This window comes from Meles meles, chromosome 20, assembly GCF_922984935.1.
Source record: "Meles meles chromosome 20, mMelMel3.1 paternal haplotype, whole genome shotgun sequence".
Classification (NCBI taxonomy): domain Eukaryota; kingdom Metazoa; phylum Chordata; class Mammalia; order Carnivora; family Mustelidae; genus Meles; species Meles meles.
The window spans coordinates 13393213-13418719 of record NC_060085.1 but is presented as its reverse complement, the minus strand read 5'-3'; the positions used below and the strand labels follow the sequence as shown (position 1 = coordinate 13418719).

Below are 25507 nucleotides of genomic sequence, written 5' to 3'. Positions count from 1 at the left end.
CGAGCCATCATGGCAGCTTCCCGGCAGCCTGGAATTTGGACTTGGTCCCAGTGAACAGGGATCCCCAAAGATTTGGGGCAGGAGGGAAGTGTTAGGAGGGCCCTGGTAGCTGGAGTGGTCCTCCTAGAGGGGCCGATGGTGCCAGCTGGGGGGTGTGTGATGGTGGAAGGAAGGGGACAAGACCGGATATGATATAAAAGGAGGTGCACCCCCTTCCCCCGAGAAACCTATGACAAAGGGTCCATTGCTCAGTGGGGGACACTCTGAGAAGCCCAATCCCGATGTGTGCAGGGGAAAGAGAGGCCCGGAGATGAAGGGCCTGGCGGAGGGGATTTGTGGACAGTGGCAGGGCTGCGGAGAGGGTGCAAGTGAGGACTGGCAGGGCCAGGGCCCAGGGGCAGCTGCACATCTGGGAGATTCACCCCTTGGCCGGCCCGTCTCCCCAGGGCTCCCCTCCTGACGCCACGTGCACTGCACAGGTCGCCTGCACAGGTCGCCGGGCCCTGGCTGGGTGGGCGCCCTGCCGGGTTGTGGGGGGAGAGGGGTGAAGGCAGCAACGGATGCGGCAGCCACCGGGGCGGCCGGGCCGGGCGAGTCCGCAGAGTGGGCCATGCGGGGGCGACTAGGGAGGAGGCTGGAGAGGAGACAGGCGAGGGCCGGTAAGGCGGCAGCCCCGGGAGGAAGTGCGTCCCGGGAGGATGACGACCTGGGCAAAGAGGAGCGCGGAGGCTGGGGGGAGAAGGAAAGGACAGCTCGGGTCCGAGGAACCGGGAGAACCTGGGCCTGGCTTGGGGGTGGGTCCAGGGTGGGGTCAGGCCCGGGCAGGGGGCGGGGCGAGTCCGGAGAGAGTCCTTGGAGGCGCGGAGTCCTGAGAAGGGAGCGGGGGTGGGTCGGGGTCCGGAAAGAGGGCGGGGCGGGCGGCCCGGCCGGGAGGAGGGGAGGGGAGAGGTGCCGGGAGTGGGCAGGGGGAATAGGGGCCGGGTCGGGTCGGAGGAGCCGGGAGGGCGTGGGCAGGGTCTAGGAGTGATCCGCCCAGGGGTCCGGGAAGGGGTTGGGGGAAAGTGCTTGGAGGGGATGAGTCCCGGGAGAAGCTCAGGGCGGGGCGGGCGGGGCCGGGGAGGGGGCGGAGCGGGCCCGGGGACAAGGCGGGTCTGGGGAGGGGGCTGGTCCGGGGCTGGTCCGGGGCTGCCCCAGCTCGGCCGACCGCGGAGCGGGGCGCATGGCGCCGAGCGCAAGGCGCAGGGGCTACGAACAAAGAGCCCCCGGCGGCTCAGGGGGCACCGCCGCGCTCGGACCCGGACCCTGGCCCAGGCCCGGCCCGACCCCCTCCCTGGGCGCGGTGTCCCCGCGGAGCCGAAAAATGTGGGGCGCCCTGCTCGTCCCGCTGCTGTGGCGCCTGCTTCTGCTGCTGTCGCCGCGGGACGGCGTGTGCGCTGCGCCCCAGGCCCCGTGAGTTGCTCTGGGCGACGGAGGAGGTTGGCTGTCTTCTCGGGGAGGGGGTCCCGGGGATCCGCGCAGAGAGGTGCATTGACCTGGCCAAGGCTACACAGCCTCCGCGCCGGGCGGGACCTAGAGTCGTGTCCCCTGACTCCCAGGGGTCGGACCGGGAAGGGGGCACTGCGAGCCTTCAGAGGTGGGCACACGGAGGTACAGGGAGTCCCCACAGCTAAGGCTGCGAGGCCAGCGCCTCCTCCTCATTCACCACCTTGGTGTGACGGGGGGGGGGGGGGGGGACGGGGGGGCTGTCGTCTTGGGTGGCGATTTCAAGTTGTCCGAGGCGTGGAGGCAAGAGATACGTGTCTTGGCTGGGAAATAGGAGCGACCCACCGTCCCATTTTCCTTGGGAGGGCGTGGTGGCGGGAAGTGTTTGTTTTGCTTCCACATTTTTCTTGAAGTTTGACTACAGAGCTTCTGGTGAGTTGACACAGTGAGGAGGTGAACTAACTTAGCTGCCAGGGAGAATTTCCCATGAGCTGGCTTCACCGGGAATATTTCCAGACCTGCCAAGTTGGGGTGAGCCCTGCAAGGCTGTGGGTTCAGGGGGGCCTCCTGGAGCTGCCCAAGCTCAGCCGGGTAGTCCAGCCTTGGCCTCGATGAGGAGGCTTGTTCAGGAGGCTCTTGCTTAGCAGTTTCCAGAAAACATGCCCACCGTGGGACCAGGTGGGTGGGGTCGCTTTGGGAATCACAGTTTGAAAAGTAAGATCCTCTGTGCTTTGAGCAGTGGGATTTACCTCCCCTGGGCCTTGTGAAATTGGAATCCAGAAAATTTTTGTCCTGGTCTTTCCAAGTAGGCCTCCTTTAAAATAGAGGTTTGGGGCCGGGTGGGGGGTGAGGGGGATTTTTGTTTCCCTGGGCTCATTGGGCAATTCTAGGGGCATTTTTGGTCTAGATCCAGGGAGAGTCAATGCTGCTGGAATGTACGGAGTGGAGGCCGGGGATGCTGCGAAACATTTGGGCATCTGTAGGTCCACCCCCGCCACAAAGCTTGACTGGGCCCTAAATTACAGACCCACCTTATAAAGACCAAGTTCAGAGTCTCTGGGTTGCAGAGTTTCCAACGGTTCTCAAGAGTGTTTGCCTCTGACTAAAGTCATCCTGGGATATTACCTTCTGCCAAGGGAAATGGAATCCCTGTGTTGGGGGAGACGTGCTGGGAAGGGAAGTTGCAAAATTACTAACTTGGGTTTCTAGATTAGCCTGCCTCTAAGCCAGACGTAGACCACCCACTAGAGGGATTCCAGTTTAGGAATAGCCCTGGATACCCACTTCTGTGACCCCTATGATAAAAAAAAAAAAAAAAAAAAAGATTTTATTTATTTATTAGAGAGAGAGAGAGAGAGAGCATGAGCAGGGGGGAGAGGCAGAGGGAGAGGGAGAAGGAGGCTCCCCACTGAGCAGGGAGCCTGACTCGGGGGGCTCCATCTTAGGACCCTAGGATCATGACCTGAGCCAAAGGCAGACGCTAAACTGACTGAGGCACCCAGGTACCCTGACCCATGTGATTTTTGCATGAGGAATCCCTGACCCCAGAAAGCAACACGGATTTGCACATTATCATAAGACCAGTACTGTCTAGGGCTCCTGGGTGGCATGGTCAGCTGGGCATCTGCCTTCGGCTCAGGTCATGATCCCAAAGTCATGGAACTGGGTCCCACATCGGGCTCACTGCTGTGCAGGGAGTCTGCTTCTCCCTCTGGTTGGTGCTGGGGCCAGCAGACACTACACATCACGGACAAAGCATGGGAATGTGCTTGAGGCAGTGTTTGTCTCCCCCACTGTCGCTGCGTGACACCCCATTTGCATGAGAAGCCGAGAGAACGCATAAGACCCAGGATCAGTATACATTCTGGTCAGTGCTGGATCTGGACAGTGCATTCATGAGCCCCAGGGTCACTGCGTGCTCCAGATGTTGCTGTCACATGCGCAGGATGAATGCATGCTCTGTGCATGGCCGAGGCCGGAAGCTGCGCATAGAAACTCTGTCATTGCGGGTGGTTGTTGGTGCTGGCGTTGGACGGAACGTTGGACGGAACTGGGTCTTTACTGGTTCCAGTCATTGCTAGATCTGGGCTGCATACCTATAAAACAAGGGTCTTTGCACATTCTCATTGGTGCTGGAGTTACCTAGGAAGTACATGGTATGTCCCGAGGTCCTGGCAGGCTCCAGGCAGTCCCGAAGTAGGACAATCCACGTAGAAAACCAGAGCGAGTTTGGCCACTGTTCAAGCTGGACAGAGCACAGCGGGCTCCCAGGGTCAGCGCTGTATCCGGACAGTACCAGATTTTTCATGAGGTTTTAATGAAGTCCACTTTATCTGTGATTTCTTTGATGGGTCGTGCTTTTGCTATCTCACGCACGAAATGTTTGCCTAACCCCGGCTCCCAAAGCCTTTCTCCTGTTTTCTTCCAGGGTTTTTAGAGTTTTACACTTATTACATCTCTGACCCAGTTTGAGTTCACCTCAGTGTACGGTGTTCAGTCAGGGTCTAAATTCGTCTGTTTGTGTGGGGATGTCCGGTTGTCCCGGAGAGGGTTTTTGAGACACGAAAATCTCCCCTCCGCCCATTGCCTGGCCTGATTTCTCTTTCGCCTGTTTCCTTCTGGTGCCTGTAGTTCTCCACATGGCTGGGTTTTTGCTGCCTTTGCTGTCTGGGCTCTTGGCGCTTTGCTGTTGCACTGTGAGCGGTTTTCGTAGTTAAAGTTGAATGAGACTTTCTGATGATCCATGGAAGGTTGTAGAATACCAGAGGCAGAAGCCCAGGTGGAGAGGACCCGTGCCTTAGGTCAGGTCCCTAAGGGCTCCCCAAGGCTTTCCCCGATGTGACTGTGGGACCTGTGGCATGTTCCTTCTTCTTCTGGAGCGACACCTTGCCCAGCTGGAAAGTAAGAGAATGTTCTCTATCTTCCAGGAGAGGTCTGTTTTGGTGCCACTGTTCACAGAGTTTTCTTGTGTCAGGCCATTTTGGGTTCATTTTCAGGGTTTTGTTCTTTTTTTTTTTTAATTTAAAGATTTTTATTTATTTGACAGACAGAGATCACAAGCAGGCAGAGAGGCAGGCAGAGAGAGGAGGAAGCAGGCTCCCCACCGAGCAGAGAGCCCGACGCAGGGCTCAATCCCAGGACCCTGAGATCATGACCTGAGCCGAAGGCAGAAGCTTTAACCCACTGAGCCACCCAGGGGCCCCAGGGTTTTGTTCTTAAGATTAGTTCTTAAGATTTGTTCTTTTTTTTTTTTTTAAAGATTTTGTTTATTTATTTGACAGAGAGAGAGAGAGAGATCACAACTAGGCAGAGAGAGAGAGAGGAGGAAGCAGGCTCTCTGCTGAGCAGAGAGCCCTATGCGGGGCTGGATCCCAGGACCCTGAGACCATGACCCGAGCCGAAGGCAGAGGCTTAACCCACTGAGCCACCCAGGCGCCCCTTAAGATTTGTTCTTAAGAACGAATTTAGGTCTTAGATTTGGACACAGGAAGCTCCTTGTTTCTTTCCACTGGGTTTTGGAGTCTGGCTGCCTGGGTTTGAATCCTGGTCTCTTACTGGCTTGGGCATGTGACTTGGCTTTCCAGCGCTTAGTCTCTGACTCTGTAAATGGCTTTTTGGCACTTGTCACAGAGTGGCTGTGAGGATGAAGTGGGATCCTGCCAGTTATTCAGGAGAGTGGTTCAGTGTTGGTGTGGCACTCGCAAAGGTCCTGTGGCAGAATGCACTGACTACTCAGGCCAGAGGCCAGAACACGGAAGGGGTGTGGTGCCAGGTAGATCCAGAGGGGGCTTCAGAGATGAATGAGCCAGCCCCTGGTCGCAGGGAGCTCACAGGTCGGTGGGGGACACACAGACACAAAATGACAGTGCCGTCACGGTGTGGGCAGGCACAGGTGGAAAGCCACACAGGGAGCACTGTGACCCGGCCAGAAGTGGGGTCAGACAGCCTTTGGCCTTTACTGAGGTTTTCCTCTCCTACAGGGCCTACTTGATTGCTGCACCCTCTGTCTTCCGCTCTGGAGTGGAGGAAGTCATCAGCGTGACCATCTTTAATTCCCCCCGGGAAGTCATGGTCCAGGCTCAGCTGGTGGCCCAGGGTGAAGCGGTGGCATGGAGTGAGGGAGCTATCCTGGGTAGGTCCCTGGGGTGCCTGAGCAGGGCTATCCAGCACCTATCCCCGGGGAGATGAGGGAGAGGCTGGCCTTGAGTGTCAACCAGGAGAGGGCTTGGGTAGGCAAGAGTGCAGGCCATCCTGACTCTGGGGTCACCCCAAAACCCACATCAGGTTGGCTTTAGCAACAGTGTTTATGGGCTGTCATAACTAGGAAAGTCCACCGGCATCACTGGCTGTTGATTCCCAGCGCCACTTCTGAATGGGAATGTGTCTCCCCCAAGCCCATAGAGTGACAGGTTCTCCAGACCAATGAGAAATGTCCCAGCATTCTCTGATTGGCCTAACTTGGGTCTTGTGCTCAATCCTGACCCAACCCCTCTGACCAGGGGAGAGGCCTATGCTGATTGGCCCACTTTGGGTCATGTGCTCAGCTCTGAACCAGTCACTGTGGTGGGTAGGGCCTAGGTAGATTTGCATAGAGCTGAAGAGTGAAGAGAGATGGTGAAGCCACACCAAACCTCCCCAAAGGGAATCTGGGCAGGCGACTTCCCCGAGGAATTTGGGGTTCTGCCAGTAAAAAATGGGGAACGGATACTGGGAGGCAAAAACAGTAGATGCTAAATCAAGTGTTAGAGGCTGGAAAGCCAGAGAGGTGTTACTATGGTAAATGATTCAGCTTGGGTCAAGAGAGAGGTGATGGGAAAGCAGTTAGATCTACTGGAGGGAGGTCCACTGGGGACCTCAATCTCTTCTTCTTTCTCTCTACCCCTCTTCTTGTTCCACTCCCTTGGAATTTTCTCTTTGCTCCCCTCACAGCTTACCTTGGGTATGGGGCCAGGAATGAAGTGAATTATTAAGTGTGCAGGCTGGCCAACTTTCCCCTGAGTAGCTTGGCTTCGTCTATCCCCTCTGGCCTTCAGGCTCTCACCAGCCTGGAGGAAACCTCTCACTTTTCCCAATCCCAGCCCAGTCCATGCTAGACCGGCATGACCCAGTGTATGTGTTTGTCCACAGACAATCCCTCTAGGTTGAGAAGGCCCCAGTTATAAGGCTGCAGCTCAGGGAGGCAGGCAAATCCAGCTCCCAATTTAACTGTTTTCATTTAATTTTTATTTTTTAGATAAAGGGACAATCAACCTGAAGGTAAGCTTTGAATTTTTAACATCTTCATGATCCCTACCTTGGGAATAATTGATTTGGAATGGAATAAGAGAAGTTTCGTGTGTGGTGAGAAAAATCATTAACAGTGATGTCAACAGTGAAAAGGAAGAAAAAATTGAGAAAAGGAGAAGACTTACCTGTAATCCCATCCTCCCATACTTTTCACTCTCTCCTGTTTCCCCATAAATCCTCATCCACGTAAAGACATTTCTTTCAAGTTGCAATTAGATGGTAGACCCCTTCGTGCTTCCTGCCATTTTTTTCTTAGCACTGTGTAAACAAACTTCCATGTGTTCCAATCTCTATAATTGTCATTTGCCTTCTATTGTTAACCACAACCCATTTCGTCTCTTTATGTACTAGTTTACTAACCCTTTCCACCTCATACATGCTTAGATTTTTTAAAAAGATTGTTTTCAGGGTTTTGATAACGTAATCCAAACATTGCTAGCATCTCTGTGCATAAAGATGACTTAGCATTCTTTTTTGTTAAAGATTTTATTTACCTATTTGAGAGAGTGAGAGAGAGTGCGTGCACGCCTGAGTGGGGGTGGGGGGCAGAGGGAGAGCCTGTTGTGGGGCTCGATCCTGGGACTCCAGGATCATGGCCTGAGCCAGAGGCAGACGCTTCACCGACTGAGCCACCCAGGCGCCCCAGAGATGTCTTAGCATTCTGAATGCTTGCCTTAGACTGAACACCCCAAAAGAAGATTGACCAGGTTAGGAACCAAGCCTCTTGCTTGGTCCTGCTTTGTCTTTGAAGACACAGCAGTGCCCCTTCACAGCACCACCTGTGACATGGTAGAGACCCAATTTCCCACAGCTTCACCGGCATTGAATATTACTACTTTAATATTATTTTATGAACCAAACCACACCATAGGCAATTCTCCGATATGGGTTTTTAAACTGGAGTCCTTGGATTTCAAGGGGCTCACCAGCCCTGAAGTTATAGGCGTTTTCTGAGTTAGCTGTTCCTTAACTTTTCTCACACACTCCAAGGAGTCCTGGGATGAATGGGCGACATGGAGAGTCATCCTGAATGACAGCATGCCCTCCCCCAGTGATTCGTACAGAGTCCTAGAAGCGGTTCCTCTCCCATGCAGGGTGTCCCAAGTGCCTGAGAGCTGTGGGACAGAGGCTTTCCTGCCTTATCGATGATGGGAGAACCTTTTGTCTAAGGCAGCTCTCACCTGGTGGAGAGGTTTGCCTTCTTCCCCGACCGCAGCCCTTCCGGCAGTGTCTGAAGACCTGTCTGGTTGTCACAACTGGGGAGGGCACCTCATGGGTGCTCAGCACCCCACAGTGCTCAGGACAGGCCCCGTGACCAGGAGAGAGCCATCCCCAGCTGTCCGTAGTTGGGAAGCCCTTGGAATTCCCCTAGAGCTGCCCTTTGAGCAGGTCGGCTTGCTTGCGAATCAGAAAGCAGGGCCGCGCTGGACAGGGGTTGAGATTACGTCCGATCCCTGGCGGCTGCACATCGGAAAGCACTCTTTCCAGGATCAGTGCCGTGGATTTGCAGACCAGACCTAGGAAGGGCTGTATAATTCTAGAAGAGGGAGCCAGGGGATCTTCAGACTAGAGGCGAGACTCCAAAAAAAGGTCTTGGGATCCTTAACTCTTAGAATAGCTCCTGATGAGCAGTTCTCAACTTGGGTAAGGGGGGATTCTGGCCCCTCAGGGAACACTGGCAGTGGCTGGAGACATTTGGGGGGGTTCCTACCGGCATCTAGTGGGCGGAAGCCAGGGATGCTGCTCAACACACCGCAATGACAAGGTGCCCCCCCCCCCGGTAAAGAATGATCCAGTCCTAAGTGTCCATCGGTGCCAACGTTGAGAAACACTCTGTTGTTCGCAAAGCTCTGTGGTCTGCCTGCAGGTGCCCATGGGCCTCCGGGGCCAGGCCCTCCTGCAGGTGTGGGGCCGCAGCGGGCAGGCGGAGGAGGGCCCCCTCTTCCACAACCAGACCTCTGTGACGGTGGACAGCCGGGGCGCCTCCGTGTTCATCCAGACAGACAAGCCAGTGTACAAGCCGCGACACCGAGGTGGTGGCTCGTGCGGGAGTGGGGAGGGGAGGGCCAGCCATGGCCGGAGCTGCCACACGATTGTCTCCTTCCCTTCCAGTGCTTATAAGCATCTTCACTGTCACCCCGAACCTGAGGCCCGTCAGCCAGAAGGTGAGATCGGCTTCTCAAACCCTGGGCCTGGAACACACCTGCCTGGGGCCACCTGGCCTGGGGCACTGCCACCAACTGGTCTTCCTCCCCCCACGCCGTCCCCTGCTGATCTCATTCCTTCTAGTTTCGAAGACATTTTGGTCTGGGTTTTGGCCTGTGGCTCCGAGTCCCCTGGGGAGCCAGGGGGAGGTCTGTGGGACAGAGGGAGGCTAGAGCACTGGTGGGCGGGGGGCGCGTGCTCGCAGGGCTGGGGGCCCACAGGGGGCCGTGCTCACTGCCTGTCTGTCTGTGTTGCAGCTGGAAGCCTACATTCTGGTAAGTGGCCTGTAACCCCCTCTGCTCTGACTCGGGGGCCCATTAGCCTGCTCTCGGTCTCCCCCCACCGTCTGCTGCCGAGGTAGCCTGTGCCTGTCCCAGCGCCTCACGAGGCTGGGACTGGGTGCATCCCGTGCCCTGGATTTGCCCTGGGACAGGCTAAGCGCATGTCTGTCTGTCTCTGTAGATTTGCACACAGCTCCCTAAAGGAGGAGCAGATCTGGCCCCTTTTGTCCCTGTGTCCTCAGACCAGTCCCTTCTGTGCCCCAGCTCTCATTTGCTCCCGTGTACATGGCTCATCTGGGGGCCGTGCCCTCCACGCTTGTCCCACAGTAGAGAGAGGGCTCGGAGCGTGCACACATGTGCTGGGCCTGCACCGGCTGGCCTGAACTGACTGTGGGGGTTCATCCCCCGCAGGACCCCAGGGGCTCGAGGATGATGGAGTGGAGACACTTGGAGCCATTCTGCTGTGGTAAGCCTCTTCCCAGCCCCTCCCCTTTCTCCTTCTGCAGTTTTGGGGGCTGCACCTTTGGGTGGCAGATGCAGTAAAGCTTCCAGGAGACTAGAATGTGCTCCAGATGCACCCCTTCCCTACAGCATCACACCCCACCCAGGGTTCTCTAGTCCCAGCGTCTGGCTGAGGCTCCTGCGTATAACTGGAGGCCTTTGGGGGAACATCGGGTCTTGTTTGCCGGCACCCCCCTCATTTTCCTCCCACTGAACATCTACCCCATCACCCCCTTGGGGGCTCCTGGACCCAAGTGCCTCTAGACGTTCAGGGCCACTAGGAGGCAGGTGGATCATGGGGATTTTTGCAGTGTCACACTTCTGGGTCCCCTGGCCCGGCCTTGAGCCCTCTTTCGGGTTCTGAGGTGCTCAGGGAGGGCTGACAAGCAGGGACAGGGCTTGCATGACTGTCCTTCCTGGAGTTCTGAGCCCGGGGCTGCAGGGCCTCTGGTGGAGCCAAGGACAGCGCTCTGACTCTCTTGGCCATCCAGCCCACCTCCTTGCCGGGCACTCAGCCGGCTTTCCCCTTCTCTACCCTCCCCATCGGCCCCTTTCCCTTCCTCTCACTAACTCACATCTCCTGGGCACCGAAGTCGATGCTGACAAAGGGGGAACTTTCTGCCCAGTGTGGGAAACAGACTTTAAACCACATGATAACATCTGTCACGGTGAGAGCTAGGAAGGAGAAGTACAAATTCAGAGAGGGCAAAATGGAGTTCTTGCCCAGCCTGGGAGAGCAGAGGCAATCCTAGAAGGCTGCCTGGAGGAAAAAGCCTTTCTAGCAACGAAGTGGAGAAGGAGCAGACGTTAGCCGGGCCAAGTGAGGGGCCAGGGAACGTGTTCCAGAGAAAGGCCCAGCATGCAGGAGGCCCAGTGGATGGCAAGGAGAGTGAGGCTGGGCTCAGGAAGGAGGCCCCACGTGTCAGGAATGCTGATACGAGAAGCAACAGTGAGACCCGAGGGCCTCTCAGGCTCCAGGGAGGTGTATGGACTTGATCTTCAGAACACAGAGGAAGGGAATGAGCAGCCTCCCATTTAAAAAACTTGGAATATGTGTGGATCAGGGGTTCTCAACTGGCGCGGTTTTGCTCCCGGGCTGGGGGTGGGTGGTGTCTGGTAGTGTTAGCCACGGGCTAATGAAGCTCCATAGAAAATGTATGTTGGTGACAGCCCCACCCCCACCCCCGCAAACCTCTGACCATCAAAGGCTCTGAATATGTGAGGGAAGAGATGGCTGGCCAGCATGTTTTCCAATTCCTTGGTGACAGAGAGAAGCGGTGGGGACTGTTGTAGTCCTGGGTGTTCTCCGGAGTCCTGCTGAGCTGCTTGCACGATGTCCCTGTTGGGGACAGGCACAGCAAGTCCCACTCGGGAGTGACAGATCCCCAACTCTCCTCCCAGCATGAAAACAGTTCCTGTGGGGTTCCAACGAATGGACCCAGAGCCAGGACTTCCTCCTCTCTCTGCCTGAGGCTGGTGGCATTTCCTGAGGCCCAAGTGCAGGGAGAGTGGTGTTTTGTCTTGAAGCCTGTTCAGAATCTGTGCTGGATTTGGGCAGCTGTTACCACCTGGTGGTGGTGGGGAGGTGGGGAGGGTTCTGCCCCCAGGTCCCAGTATTATGTGGGAATATTTGGGGTTGCCATGACTTGGGGGGAGGAGCTAGTGGCATCGGGTGGGTGCGGCCTCAGTGTCCTGGGATGCACAGGGCAGCCCGCAGCCATGGAGTATGATCAGGCCAGGCTGGCTCTCTGCACATGTTCTTGCCCCAGGATGACCCGGCATCTCTCTGCACACAGGTGTGGCCAACATGACCTTCCCCCTGTCTGACCAGCCGGTGCTGGGAGAATGGTTCATTTTTGTCGAAATGCAAGGCCATGTGTACAACAAGTCCTTCGAAGTTCAGAAGTATGGTAAGCCGGGGACTCTCCGGGTTTCACCTCTGGGCGAGACCACGGACCCGGTGACGACACCAATGATGGGAGAGGACGGCAGCAGCCCCATTCGCTGGGGCTCAGTGCAGAGAGCTGGGCCCTTTGTTGTTTTACTTTTATGAGAATTGTCATAAAACACAGAACAAAATTGGCCGGCTTCGCTATTTTTAAGTGTACAAGCAGCATTAAGGGCTTTCATGTTGTTGGGTAGATATCATACCGTCCATTTCCAGAACTGTTGCATCTTCCTAGACTGAAACTCAGTCCCCACTAAACGGTAACTCTCTGCCCCCTCCCAGCCCTGGGCCAGCTTGAAGTCCTACTTCCTGTTTCTATGACTCTGACTCGGCCAGGTGGTTCGTGGAAGTGGGACTGTACAGTGTTTGTCCTTTTGCATCTGGTGTATTTCACTCAGCATGATGTCCTCCAGGTTCATCCGGGTCATAGCCTGGGTCAGAATTCCCTTCCTTTTTATTGCTTATTTTTATTGTTTTTTAAAAGATTGTATTTATTTATTTGACAGAGTATGCATAAGGAGGGGAGCAGCAGGTAGAGGGAGAGGGAGAAGCAGGCTTCCTGCTGAGCAGGGAGCCCAATGCAGGTCTCCATCCTAGGACCCCAGGACCCCTAGGACCCCAGCTGAAGGCAGACACTTAACTGACGGAGCCACCCAGGCGCCCCCTCCCTTCTTTTTAAGTCCATTTCTTTTGGTTCTTTCGATCTCATCCCAACCCTGTGCACAGATGGGGGAGCTGAGACGTTGAGAGGCATTCAGGAAATTGCTCAAGTAACAGGAGCTGGGGAATGAACACGGACCAGAGAAGGAAAGGCTGTAGAGGACAGGGTTGTTGGCTGCAAGCGACAAGCCCAGTGCAAACTCTGAAAGTAAAAGGAAGGGAATTTATGGCCTTGTGTTGCAAACTCGAAGGACCAGCTTCTTCGCGTTTCCTCCGTGCAGCTTCTGGGTGTCGGTGTCCATCCCTTCTCCCCAAGCTGCCCAGCATGATCAGATGGCTGGATGCTCCCAGGGCTGAGCACCTCTGGGCTGGCCTGCACGTGGAGCACATGGCCTTAAACTGATGAGACGTGAGCCTCTGGGGAGAAAAAGAGTGTGTGTCCCCCCCAAAATAGGAAATAATTGTGGGCCAGCAAAATCCCCAGAAGCTGCCTGCGATCAATGAAGGGTAGGGGTGTGGATTCCTGTGGTGTTGTCTCCCGGGTAGCCCTGGGCTGGGGCTTTGCTGCTACCTGTCCCACAGCGCCAGGACTTTCTGAGGCCACCCCAGCCGTGGAAGTTGGCCCTCCCTCCTCTTCGCTCTCTCCTTCCAGTGCTGCCGAAATTTGAGCTTCTTATTGACCCGCCTCAGTATATCCGGGACCTGGACGCTTGCGAGAAGGGCACTGTGCAGGCCAGGTGAGAAAGAGGTGGTCAGCATGGGCGAGCCCCGCCCCTTGAAGACCGCCTCTCTCCTTGTAGACACGCCCCTCCCCAGGACACGCCCTCCTGGGGCACGCCCTCCCCCATGGGCCTGCCCCTCTTCCCTCAGACTCGTCTCCGGTGGGATAGCCCCCACTTCCCACATTGTTTTCCTCCTGGGGGGGGGATACCCGTCTCCCTCCCCTTCCTGTGTCGCCCTCTTCCTTGCAAACAGCACCCACAGGGAATGGGGTGACCCGCAAGGGACTTCTTGAAGGGATTGCCTGTCTCATGACCAGGCTTATCACCAGCTACAAAGTGAGGGTTAACCAGAGGGTGTCCAGAGACACTGTCCCTTTCTGGGGTCCCCCAGGGAGAGTACTCCAAGGCCTGTGTTCCCGCTCAGCTCTCTCACCTTCTGGAGCTTGTGGTTGAGGCCGTTCTCTTGCCCTCCGCTCCTTCAGCTGTGTGGGTTCTCTTTTGTTTGTTTGTTTTTTTCTTCTTTTAAGTAATCTGTACCCCTAATGTGGGGCTGAGATCAAGAGTGCCCCACTCTATGACTGAGCCAGTCAGGTGCCCCTGCCACGTGTGTTTTAAAAACCGAGGATGTTGTCAACTATACTCAAATTTAAAAAAAAAAAAAAATCCACACACCTTTTCTATAGTCTAGAAAATACTATCAAAACGGCTGGTGTTATTTTTTTATTCACTGTGATCTGCCGTCTTGCTCCTGGGCCCCTGTAAGCAGGTGTCCCCTCTGCCTAAGGCGTGACAAACATACATTTAAGTCTTACCGGCACCTTTGAGAGGATACTTTTATTTCCATTCTCTGCGTGACGAAACCAAGCAGTATGATCCCTGATTCAAAGTTGAATTCACCAGAGCACTTAGGCCCAGGCTTCCCTGATGCCCACAGTTGTTAGATCCTCTACTGTCCTGCTTCAACAAGTGGCAGGCCCAGTGGTGGTCTCACATACCCTCCCGCTCTTGGGTTCAGAGTTCCTCTCTGACCCTTGGTCTCTTTTTCTGTCAAATACAAGTCCCAGTGCAGAGGATTGCAGGTGCCAATGCTGGTCTGTCTATGCTGACTCTGGACTGTGGGTAGGGCTGTAAGCTCAGAATGTAGGATGGGGGAAGCATCCTTGGATCAGCTGGCCACATCCCACGGGGGCTTGGCCTTCCTGAGACCAGCCCCTCCCCTCCCCTGCTGCTCCCATGTGAAATTAACCCCCTTTGTTTTGTTCCAGGTATACCTTTGGAAAACCTGTCTCGGGGACCTTAACGATCAATATGACTGTAAATGGCGTGGGGTACTACAGCCAGGAGGTGGGGCGCCCCGTCCTCAGAACCACAAAGGTGAGGAGCAGGGACTCCATGCTGCTCTTCCAATGGACCCCTTCCTGCCGGGCCTGCCCTTGGCTTCAGCTCCGTAATCATTTACTTTATTTTACTTTCTAAAACAGTTTATACGGTGAGGATTTTCCCAGTGATAAAATTCCTGCAGGCTGATCATGGAGATTTTAGAAAATATAAGAAAAAAAAAAGAAGAAATAAAGGTGATTTCTTCTCTGACAGACAAAACCACTATTGATAGGTTGATGTATGTCCTCCCTGGATAGTATGTACAAAGTTTTTTAAAGAAGTAGTTTTATTAAGATATAATTCACGGACCTTGCAATTCAAATACACACACAGAACGTAGGATTCGGGGGTTTTGGTATATTCAGAGTTATACCACAGCCATCACAGGCCAGAGTTTGGGCATTTCCACCACCCTCCCCAAGTCCCTCACGTCCTTTTGTAATCTGCCTATTACCATCCCCAGCCTCGGGCAACCACTGAACTGCTTTTTGTCTCTATGAATGTGCCCGGTTCAGACGTTCTGTATACACGGAGTTGTATGCTATACAGTCTTCTGTATCCGGCTTCTTTTGCCCAGTACGATGTTTCAAGGTTCATCCCCCTTGTAGCAGGTTGTCTGAGCTTGGTTCCTTTTTTACGGCTGAGTAATAGTCTGTTGTATGGATGGACCACATTTGGCTTTTCCGTTTACCCATTGATGGATATTTGAGTTTCTCCCACTTTTTGGGCATTCTAGATACTGCTTCTCTGGACATTTCGCGTACAGGTTTGTGTGAGGCCAGACCTGTTCATCTTTCCTGGATGTGGCATTCCTGGGTTGTATGATGTGGAATTAAATAGACTGCCTGCATCAGAATGAGCAAAGGCTATTTATTCGGAGCTCACTGTAGCAAAGGGAGTCAGCCACCATCACCCCCAGTTGGCAGACTCGAAGCTTTATTGTGAGGAAGAGGGAAGGCTTCAGGTGTGTCCCCGCTGGAGGCTGTTGGCACCTAGAAGGGAAGCATTCCCTGAGATTGGTTAGGGATGCATGCTTGGTTTCCTCAGTTGGTTCTAAGATATAAGGGCAAAATGGGACACCTGGCTGGTTCAGTAGGTAGAGCGTGCGACTCTTGACCTTGGAGTCATGAGTTTGAACCCCACCTTGGAGGTAGAGTTTACTTAAATTTTTTTTTTTTTTTTTTAGGGGCGCCTGGGTGGCTCAGTGGGTTAAAGCCTCTGCCTTCGGCTCAGGTCATGATCCCAGGGTCCTGGGATCGAGCCCCAAATCCGGCTCTTTGCTCAGCGGGAAGCCTGCTTCCCTTCCTCTCTCTGCCTGCCTCTCTGCCTACTTGTGATCTCTCTCTGTCAAATAAATAAATAAATATCTTAAAAAAATTTTTTTCTTATAAAGGGGTGCCTAGGGGTACCTGGGTGGCACAGTCGGTTTGGCATCTGACTCTTGGTTTTGACTCAGGTTTGGATCTTGTGGTCGTGGGATTGAGCCCCGCGTTGGGCTCTGCACTCAGCCCGGAGTCTGCTTGATAGGCTCTCTCCCTCTCTCTCTGCCCCTCCTGCTAGTGCGCGCATGCTCTCTTTCTGTCTTTCTGAAATAAATAAATAATCTTTAATAAAATAAAATAAAAAGCGGTGCCTGACTGGCTTGGTCAGTAGAGTAAGTGACTCTTGATTTTTGGGCTTGTGAGTTTGAACCCCACGTTGGGCGTAATGACGACTTAAATAAATCTTAAAAAGAAAAAAAAAGAAGTAGGGAAGAAAATCAGAGAAGCTGTCTGTTATTAATCTAGTTCTAGCCATTTGGGTTTGGTTGTTATGGGGCTGTCTTCCTACTAGCTGCTAGATCTCGGGGTCAGACTTCCTTTGAGACTCGTCGATCACGGATTGGCCATTTTTCTCTATGGCCCTGCCATGGTCTGTTTAGGGGTAACTGAGTTTAGCCGTTTGAGAAACTCCCAGACTGTTTTCCCAAGTGGCTGCGTGACTTCACAGTCCCGTGTCTGTAGAGCCTGGAGGTCCTCTGCCTCTGGGGCTTCCAGCCCTGGACCCTGTCATGCCTTCCGCTGGCGGTGGCCCTTGCCTTGGTTCTCTCTGGCTTACTGAGTAGTGGTCTCCAAAGCTGTTTCTGGAAGGGGCTTGTTTGCCAGGCCCCCGGCTGTGTCCTGAGATAGGGGTTGAATGGAGGCGTTCTGAGACCCGGGGGTGGGAGTAGAGTGAGTGCGTCAAAGAGAGGAGGGTGACGGTTCAAATCTCTGCCCGGCTGTCTGCTGAGGGCCAACAACATCTTAGTCCCCGGGACATGCTGCACCTCCAGCAAGGGATGCAGTGACCCACGGCGCAGGTTGGCCGTGCCCCGCTGGAGCATCCTGCGCTTCAGATGGGGTTTTGAGACTCATTCCACAAAACCATTCCAACCCCGAGTGAGCACATTGTGGGCGCTTCTGCCTCCAGATCCATGGCTCCCAGGACTTCGACATCTGTGTGAAGGACATGATCCCCGCCGATGTCCCCGAACACTTCCGGGGCACTGTCAGCATCTGGGCCACGGTGACCAGTGTGGATGGGAGCCAGCAGGTGGCATTTGATGCCTCCACCCCCGTCCAGAGGCAGCTCGTGGACGTCCGTTACTCCAAGGACACCAGGAAGCAGTTCAAGCCAGGCCTGTCCTATGTGGGGAGGGTAAGCGCTGGGGGACAGCACCCGGTGGGGGGCCCTCAGAGGGCGCGGGCCCTGCACTGTCTGCCCTCCAGCTCTGCTCAAGGACCACCGTGAAGCCGCTGCAGAGACGCCGTGGGTCCACAGTGGGGACGCCGCTGAAGACGGGGTCCTTTAATTGCACTGTGTCACCTTGGCTCTTGGTGTCCGAGGGCTGCTGCTCTGCTTACTTGTGATCCTTCTCTCTCTTTGTCAAATAAATAAATAAATCTTAAAAAATAAAAAAATACAATTCTTTAAAAAAGGGGGCACCTGGGCAGCTCAGTGGGTAAAGCCTCTGCCTTCGGCTCAGGTCATGGTCTCAGAGTCCTGGGATCGAGCCCTGCATCGGGCTCTCTGCTCAGTGGGGAGCCTGGTTCCCCCTCCCTCTCTGCCTGCCTCTCTGCCTACTTGCGATCTCTCTCTCAAACAAGTAAATAAAATCTCAGAGAAAAAAAAAGAAGAAAATTGGGACATGTGAGTTCTCCTTTGTTCCTCTTTTTCTTGATTATTTTGGTTATTTGGGGACCGGTGCAATTCCCTGTGAGTTTTAGCGTCAGCTTGACTTCTGGGGGGAAGTTGGCTGGGATTCTGATGGGGGATTAGATCAGTTTGGGGAACGGAGCTGCCCTCACTGTGTTGAATCTTTGGTGACCCTTCCAGGTGGAGCTGTCCTACCCGGATGGCAGCCCAGCCGAGGGGGTGACGGTCCAAATCAGAGCAGAGCTGACGCCAAAGGACAACATCTACACCGTCGAATCTGTGTCCCGGGGAGGTCTGGTGGGGTTTGAAATCCCCTTCATCCCCATGTCAGCGCAACACGTGTGGCTGGAGGTGGGTGAGTTGCTTGGACCTGTGTCATTCAGCCACTAGACACAGCCTTGGTACGTTCCCCAGTCCATGCTTGGGCACCAGCTTGTTGGACCTGTGACCTACGGTTGCCCTTAGGGAGTTTATAGCCTTTGATGGGGGGTCTGGGGGATGGATAATCAGCCCATCCCAGGGCTTGTGATACGTGACGGTAGCCACAGAGAAGTGTCAGCCAGAGGCGCTCACTTGAGCCCAGGTGTCCATCGGGTTCCATAACGTAGGCATACGTAGGAACGTAGGTTCCATAACGTGATATAGGTGTGAGTCATTGGCTCTGCGACTAAACTCCCGTTCTAGCCGGAGCTCCCTCCCGGGAGGTCTGGCTGGTAGCGAGAATCTCAGAGCCCCAGCCCCTTGTCCCTGTCCTGAGTCAGCTCAGTAGCACGTGTCACCAGGACACACCGTGAGTAACAGAGATGCTCTCATCAGTCGGGAGACCCCGGGGCCTTTAATAAGTCTACCTCCCGGAAACTGGGGGCAAAGTGGGTCAACTTCTTTATTCCTGATTCCACAGAAATCTTCGATCTGCACCGCTGTCCTCTCCCTGTGTTGCCCTCTAGTCTTTCAGCAGCACGTGAAGGGAACAGGCTCAAAGCCCATGGGAGCAAGAGCCGTGTAACCGCCCCCCGAAAGGGCTTAGCGCGTGCAGAGGGGAAGGCCTTGAGCTCAGGGAGCGGCAGGGTCCAGAGCCCCGGGGCTGCTGTCCTACACGGCTGCTCCTTCTGTCCACCTTCTCTGTGGTCACTTCCCAGGCCTGTTATCCCCTCTGAGAAGCCACCAGGGTCACCAGCAACCCAGAGAGGGTGTAGGGGATGGGGAGGGCTTCCTAATATGTCCGTGATAGAACTAGCCCTTGGTGGCCTCACGAGTGACCTGCGTCTGCCTGAGCGCCCTCTCCCCATCCCCACACCCTGGGACCAGTCTTGGTCACTTGCTTCCTGGAGCTGAGAAACAGCACGTTAAGACACATTGGACCCCAGTCTCTGAGACCTGGAGAGAGGGGTCCCCAAAGACCAATGGGAACATGAAAGAGTCTTGCTGCAGGCCAGGACGGGCAGAGGCATTCCCCAAGACCCTCTTCCTCCACCAAGCCCCCAGATCTTGACCAAGTACCCTTGTTTCTTCAGACCAAGGTGACGGCCCTTCATGGAAAGCCCGTGGGGGCCCACTACCTGCCCAGCTACCTGTCTCTCAGCAGCTGGTACTCCCCGAGCCAGTGCTACCTGCAGCTGAAGCCGCCTTCGCGCCCCCTGCAGGTAAGGCTTGCAGGCATGTCCTCCCCCAACCCTGCCCCCGCCCACGGTGGGAAGCAGTGAGCCTGCATCTCCGAGGTGGGGATCTGCGCGTGCCCACGCAGGACTGATGCTGGGACTGATGCCGCAGCCCCGCCTCCCTCCAGCAAGGGCGAAATTCCTCGGGAATTCCTCCGCCCGTCATTTCATTGTGGTGAACACTTAGCTGTGGCCCGCGGTTTACTGTGATAAACCTGGTCCCGGGCGTGCTGTCCCTGAAGATTAGCAGCTTGCCTTAGGGGGCTGCACGCCTGTTAAGGTCCATGAGCCAGTGTCCACGCGTCCGCTGTGTTCATGGCAGTCTGCAGGGCGCGTTAGGGACCTCTCCTGGCATTGCAGTTTCCGTGGGTTTGGACCAACGTAAAAGGACACGCATCCAGCATTATGGTATCATACAGAATGGACTCAGTGCCCTGAAAATCCTCTGGGTTCCCCCTTCCCCTGACCTGTTCATTCATCCCTCCCTCCCTGCTAGCCCCCGGCAACCACCAGTCTTTTCACTGTCTTTATCTTTCTGCCTTTTCCAGAATGTCATATCATGTCGGGAGAAGTGAAGCCCCCTGGGGTTGTGTTTGGGTTGGAGGCACAGTTTCGATACACACGCACATAGGAAGTCAGGTCACGAGATTTATATACAGATCGTGGAGTGCGGTGGGGGGGTGTGCAGCGAGCCCGGCGGGTATGGGGAGGGCAGGCCTTTGCCCCGGGTCCGAAGCGAGCAGGAGACGGACAGCAGGGCAGCAAAGCGCCTGTGACTCATAGGTGGCTGAGGAGGAGGTCACTAACATTTTGGGCATCAGTGCTAAGTGGTTATTTTAAAAGGCACGTGGGGGGAAATGATGGGGCCAGAATCCCAAGCTCGGGTCCTCATCCGAATGTCCAGACTCAGCGTGTGAGCAGCTGGTCAGGCCATCGGATGCCTAGGCAGCAACTCAGAACAGCTGTTTTCCATCCGACGTAGACAGTCGTCCCCCCCTTATCCGTGGGGATACATCCCTACGTTCCCAGTGGCTGCCCGATACGGCACGTAGTACCAAGCCCTAGCTGAACGTTCTTTCCTATACACACGTGCCTGCGACACAGATTGACTTACAAATCAGGCACAGTGAGATGATTACCAACAATAGTTCATGATAAAATAGAACCACCGTAATAATAGACTGTAATAAGAGTCACAGGACTGTGGCTTCTCTCTCCCAAAATACACTGTACTGTGCCCAGCCCGTTTCTGATCCCACCGTGGTGTAAGGTCTATGCCAGGGGACGAAGGAGGGCGAATGACACGGGCGTTGTGACGCGGCGTTTGGCGGCCCCTGACCTTCCCGTGACATGTCAGAAGGGGCATCTGCTTCCAGACCCCTGTGGATGGCGGGTCACTGAAACCACGGATAAGGGGGATGGCTGTAGTTGGAACCATACAGCACGCAGCTTTCTGCTTGCTGAAAGCATTCCTGCTTTCACTTAACAACATGCATCGAAGGTTCTGCTTTGTCTGTCTTGTCTATTGTATGGTATGGATGAACGGTGGCTGGTTTACCCCCTCATCTCTTGGAGGGTAGATGGGTCATAAAGTACCCTACGAGCTCCCTTAGCTGAGAGGCCTCCCGACCTTGCTCCCAGGCCTCCCCAGCCCCGTAGACCTCTGGCGCTCCCTTTCCGAGAGCCGCTGCCCGGACCTGAGGCGGCTGGGATACAGCTCAGAGGAATCCTGGCACTGGGACTGCCCATTTCGGGGGCTTAATGGCCCTCTGCAGGGATTATGAGAATGAGAAACTTGGATGAGATTGTGCCTGGCTGGGCTGGACATGCTGTTCTTGTTGTAACGCTATTCAAGCAGCAGCGCGTTGTGGGGGTGCTGACCTTGGCTGCTGTCCTGCGGGGGCGGGGATTAGCCTGTCCCCAGCTGCCGGTACTGCAGTTCCCGCTAGGCGGGGACTTGGCTGGGCCACTCAGACTTTCCTCTCGGAGGGACATCTCCATCCTGCCTGAGTGGGGTCAGCAGGTTCTGGCCCCCTCACCTCTGGGACTGTCACCGAGGGGCCCTGCGCACAACTGCAGGGCATTGAGACAAGAGTGGCCCTGCTGGGTCCAGCCTGGGCTCTGGTTTCCCCTTCCTCCAGTTCCGAGATGCGTGCTGGGGGAGCTGCTCTGTAAACGGGGGCTGGCAAGCCAGTCTTTTAGGATTACTGTGATGCCATGCTCTTTTCTCTTTTCCGACATCTGAAACCCAAGGGGACCTTAGTTTGGTGTCTTTTTTAAAGGTGAATATATACAAACTTAGAAATAATAAAAAAATGGTATAACCATGTGCCTTTCACCCAGATTGATGAATTAACATTTTGCCTCTATCATCCATCCTCCCACTCACCGCCCACTTGTCCACCTACCCACCCACCCAGCCATCCACCTGTCCGTCCATCCACCCAGCTACCCAGTCATCCAGCCATCCACACAGTCATCCATCTATTCCTTTAGAGATATATATATATATATTTTTTTTGCTACAACATTGGAAAGTAAGTTACAGATATGATGCTTCACTCTTAAATACTTGAGCCTAAAATGTCCTAAAAATAAGGACATTCTGCAGCATGATCTTAAGGCTCTTGTATCTAAGAAAATTATGTTAACTCAAGATACTGTTTAATTCACAGGCAATATTCCCATTTTCAAAGATGCCCCCAAGATGTAACTTATGTCTTGCGTGTGAACACCCACGCGACTACACAGTGTTGTGCACACGTGTGTAAGTGTGCAGCTATGTGTAAGTGTGCATGTGCCTCTGGGAAGGAGCGTGTGTGCGTGCACGTGTGTACGTGTGTGTGCACGTGTGTGTGCACGTGTCTGCACGTGCACGTGCGTGTGCACATGCATTTCAGGATCCATTTGCGTGTTGCGTTTGGCTCTTCTGTGTCCATGGTTGCTCTTTTTTTTTTTTTTTAAATGTTTTATTTATTTGACAGACGGAGATCACAAGCAGGCAGAGAGGCAGGCAGAGAGAGAGGAAGGGAAGCAGGCTCCCTGCTGAGCAGAGAGCTCCATCCCAGGACCCTGGGATCATGACCTGAGCCGAAGGCAGAGGCTTTAACCCACTGAGCCACCCAGGCGCCCCTCCGTAGTTGCTCTTGATCGGGAACAGTCCCTACCTCTGCCTTTTCATCGCCATGACTTTTGTGAAGAATTCAGGCCTGTGGTCTTGTAGAGGATCCCACATTCTGCATTAGAATCACGCAGAATTGCTACGTCCCTGCTGCTCTCGGGGGTCCTGGCAAGAGGCATAGAATGAGGACGCACCATTGTTGCTGGAGCTGATTTTACCCAGGGGTCGTGTCTGGTTCCTCCCAGCTCTTTCCCCTTGCGGGGGAGGCTGCTGAGTAATTGGGGTGACCATCTGAGACCGGAGCCACAATGTCCTGACGCCTAGCAAACTCCCTCCCACCCCCCACTGTGCCTTTAGCGTCACTGACAATTCTTGCTATAATCCGTTATCACCAGAGGCGCTGCGTGATGGCGGTTCTGAATTCTGTCATTCCTTCTGCGTTTATTAGCCGGTGTTCCTCTGTACGAAGAACTTTCTGTCTCTCCTCCCCACAGTTATTTTTGGTGCTGTGCGGTGGTTCAGAGTATGTTACTGACTTATGAACTTAAAAAAAAAAACTGCTTAATATGTTCTAATCTGCTATCATACTTTCCTTTTTTTCATACTTTCCTTTTTTTTACATTTTGGAATAATTTAAGATTTTCAGAAGAGTTGCTCAGACAGTACAGGGAGACCCTGCGTATTCTATTGTCAGCTTCCCCTGCTGATTTAAGTTTAGATTTTAAGTTTAGATTTAAGTTTAATTTAAGGTTTAGGAAATCGTCTTTTCACTGTTGCATTGTGAGAGGGTTTTTTTTTAAACAATTTTTTAAAAACTTTTAATTTATTTGGCAGAGAGAGAGATCAGAAGTAGGCAGAGAGGCAGGCAGAGAGAGAGAGAGAAGGAAGCAGGCTCCCTGCTGAGCAAAGAGCCCGATGCGGGGCTCGATCCCAGAACCCTAAGATCATGACCTGAGCCGAAGGCAGAGGCTTAACCCGCTGAGCCACCCAGGCGCCCCTCATTGTGAGAGTTTTTATGTGTTTTGGACCCTAGACCCTTAGCAGATCTGTGAGCAGGGATGCTCAGGGTCTGGGGTTTCTACTGGGGGCGGGGATGGGCAGTTGCAAAGCCCTGGGTGACCATCTGCATAGCTGCATATCAGTATCTGGTGTGGCCTGAGGCCTTGGGTGGACAAAGATGCTTATTAGGCAGGCATTTCAGAGGCTTAGAGATCCCCTCTGGGGGGGTGTGAGGGGATAGGTTGGGGGACAAAGGCCAGACCTCTCTTTGGGCCAGGTTCACTTCTTCGCTGCACCCCACCCCGTCGAGAGCTTCCACACACTCTGTCTGACCACAGTTCTAGTCGCAGAGCCGCAGCTGAGGCTGCCACGGGGGCACGGCCACTGCCCACTGCCACAATGCCCCGTTCTTGGCTCTGAGGCCAGAGCCCCTGCCCCAGCCATGTCCTGGCCTCTCCGTGGCCCCAGAGCAGCCATCTGTCCCAGGCTGTGGGCTGCCAGGCAAGGCTCCCCATGCTGCGTGTCTCCCCCAGGTCGGAGAGGAGGCCCATTTCCCTGTGAAGTCCACGTGTCCCTGCAACTTCACCCTGTACTACGAGGTGGCTGCACGGGGCAACATCGTGCTCTCGGGCCAGCAGCCCGCCCCCGTCACCCTGCAGAGAAGCAGGCGCGCGGCCCCAGAGACACCCATTCGCGTAATGCACCTTTCTGAAACAGGTGAGCCCGGCCCCCCGCAGGAGGGGGGTCTTCTTTCCTCTCTTTCCTTCTGAATCACTGAGACAGGGGCAGGTCACCCCAGAAAGGAGGGGTAAGCAGGGCTCAGCTGGGTCACTCTCCCCGCGCTCTGCAGGGGGTCTGAGCAGCACCTGGCCCCGCCCACTAGATGCACTCCCAAGTCCTGACAGCCAAAAGTGTCCCCTGGGGCGGCAGCATGGCCCTGGCTGAGAACTGCTGACCGGCATGGTGCTTCGGGAATCCTACCCGCCCCCATCCTTTTGGGTTTCCCTTCCCTTCTAGGTGAAGTACTGGGGGTGTGAGTATCTATGGAGCTCTTGCCCGGGGCCAGCCCCTCCCCCTGCGGTGCCCCATGTCCCCCTCAGGGCAGCCTGGGGCATTGGTGGTCCCATCGTGGGCTGCTGGATTCTCATGCCTCTCCCCACCTTTGACTGGTCCTAGAGCCTCCTCCTGCCCCAGCAGCCGAGGTCAACGTGTGTGTGACCTCCCTCCAGCTGGCCGTGAGCCCCAGCATGGTCCCCCTGGGCCGCCTGCTCATCTTCTACGTCAGGGAGAATGGAGAAGGGGTTGCCGACAGCCTCCAGTTTGCCGTTGAGACCTTCTTTGAAAACCGGGTAGAGCATGGGGAACTAGCCAGAGAAGCAGGGGGGGCGGGGACAGGGAAGCGCCGTCCGGGGTGTCTGTGCCCAGGTGGCCTGCACATGGCTGCCTTTGGGATCCCAGAGGGTGTCCCCAGCGGGATTGCAAGGGCTGCCCTGCCTTCAGGAGTAATTACGACATAAGTTGCATCTTTACTTCTCGGAAAGTCCCCCAGAGGGGGATTGCATTAAACCCACAAAGGGAAAGCGGTCCACTGTTCTCTGTCCCCACTGGGTTCCAAACCTAAGGGACACTGCTCCTGTCCCCAGCAGCGGGCTCAGCCTTCTGCCCCACCTCTCTGCATCCTTTGAAAATGGCTGCCCCAAGCCCTCAGCCAGCACCTGTCTTCCCCACCTCTCCCCTCCTCCTCTCCCATCCTCTGCATAGAACGTTCCAGTTGCACCGGCCCTGTTCCTATCACTCTGCCTCCTGGCCTTGTCCTTGCCTGGCCAGCAAGGCCATGGTCCCCACTGAGCTGGTGAGGGCCGGCGCTCGTTGGCAGGTGGAGAGGGTGGCCAAGCTCCGGATTTCTCTGCTGTGTTTGGGTCCAGGTTTCACTGACGTATTCTGCAAACGAGACCCAGCCTGGGGAGGTTGTGGACCTGAGGGTCAGGGCTGCGAGGGGCAGCTGTGTGTGTGTCACTGTGGTGGACAAGAGCGTCTACCTGCTCAGGTCTGGATTCCAGCTGACTCCGGCCCAGGTGCGTGGGGGCCCT

General features: G+C 55.0%; 1 protein-coding gene across 8 annotated transcripts in view; it reads left to right on the top strand.

Moving 5' to 3' along the window:
• The first annotated feature begins 1164 nt into the window (after window positions 1–1164).
• The window catches only part of CPAMD8 (C3 and PZP like alpha-2-macroglobulin domain containing 8), a 69947-nt gene continuing 45604 nt past the window's right edge, over window positions 1165–25507 (top strand). For 7 of the 8 annotated variants that reach the window (XR_006816496.1, XR_006816495.1, XR_006816497.1 and 4 more), the window contains exons 1-16: window positions 1165–1449; window positions 5463–5614; window positions 6716–6738; window positions 8636–8801; window positions 8881–8933; window positions 9231–9248; window positions 9666–9720; window positions 11552–11665; window positions 13016–13100; window positions 14351–14459; window positions 16914–17141; window positions 17820–17990; window positions 19154–19282; window positions 23951–24134; window positions 24594–24766; window positions 25343–25492. Coding sequence is in view for 4 of the 8 variants with exons in the window: in XM_045991806.1 (XP_045847762.1) it covers window positions 1220–1449; window positions 5463–5614; window positions 6716–6738; window positions 8636–8801; window positions 8881–8933; window positions 9231–9248; window positions 9666–9720; window positions 11552–11665; window positions 13016–13100; window positions 14351–14459; window positions 16914–17141; window positions 17820–17990; window positions 19154–19282; window positions 23951–24134; window positions 24594–24766; window positions 25343–25492 (2040 nt within the window). In the remaining 4 variants the exon portion in view is untranslated. The remainder of the gene's footprint in view (window positions 1450–5462; window positions 5615–6715; window positions 6739–8635; window positions 8802–8880; window positions 8934–9230; window positions 9249–9665; window positions 9721–11551; window positions 11666–13015; window positions 13101–14350; window positions 14460–16913; window positions 17142–17819; window positions 17991–19153; window positions 19283–23950; window positions 24135–24593; window positions 24767–25342; window positions 25493–25507) is intronic. The other variant, XM_045991809.1, reaches the window with a different exon arrangement.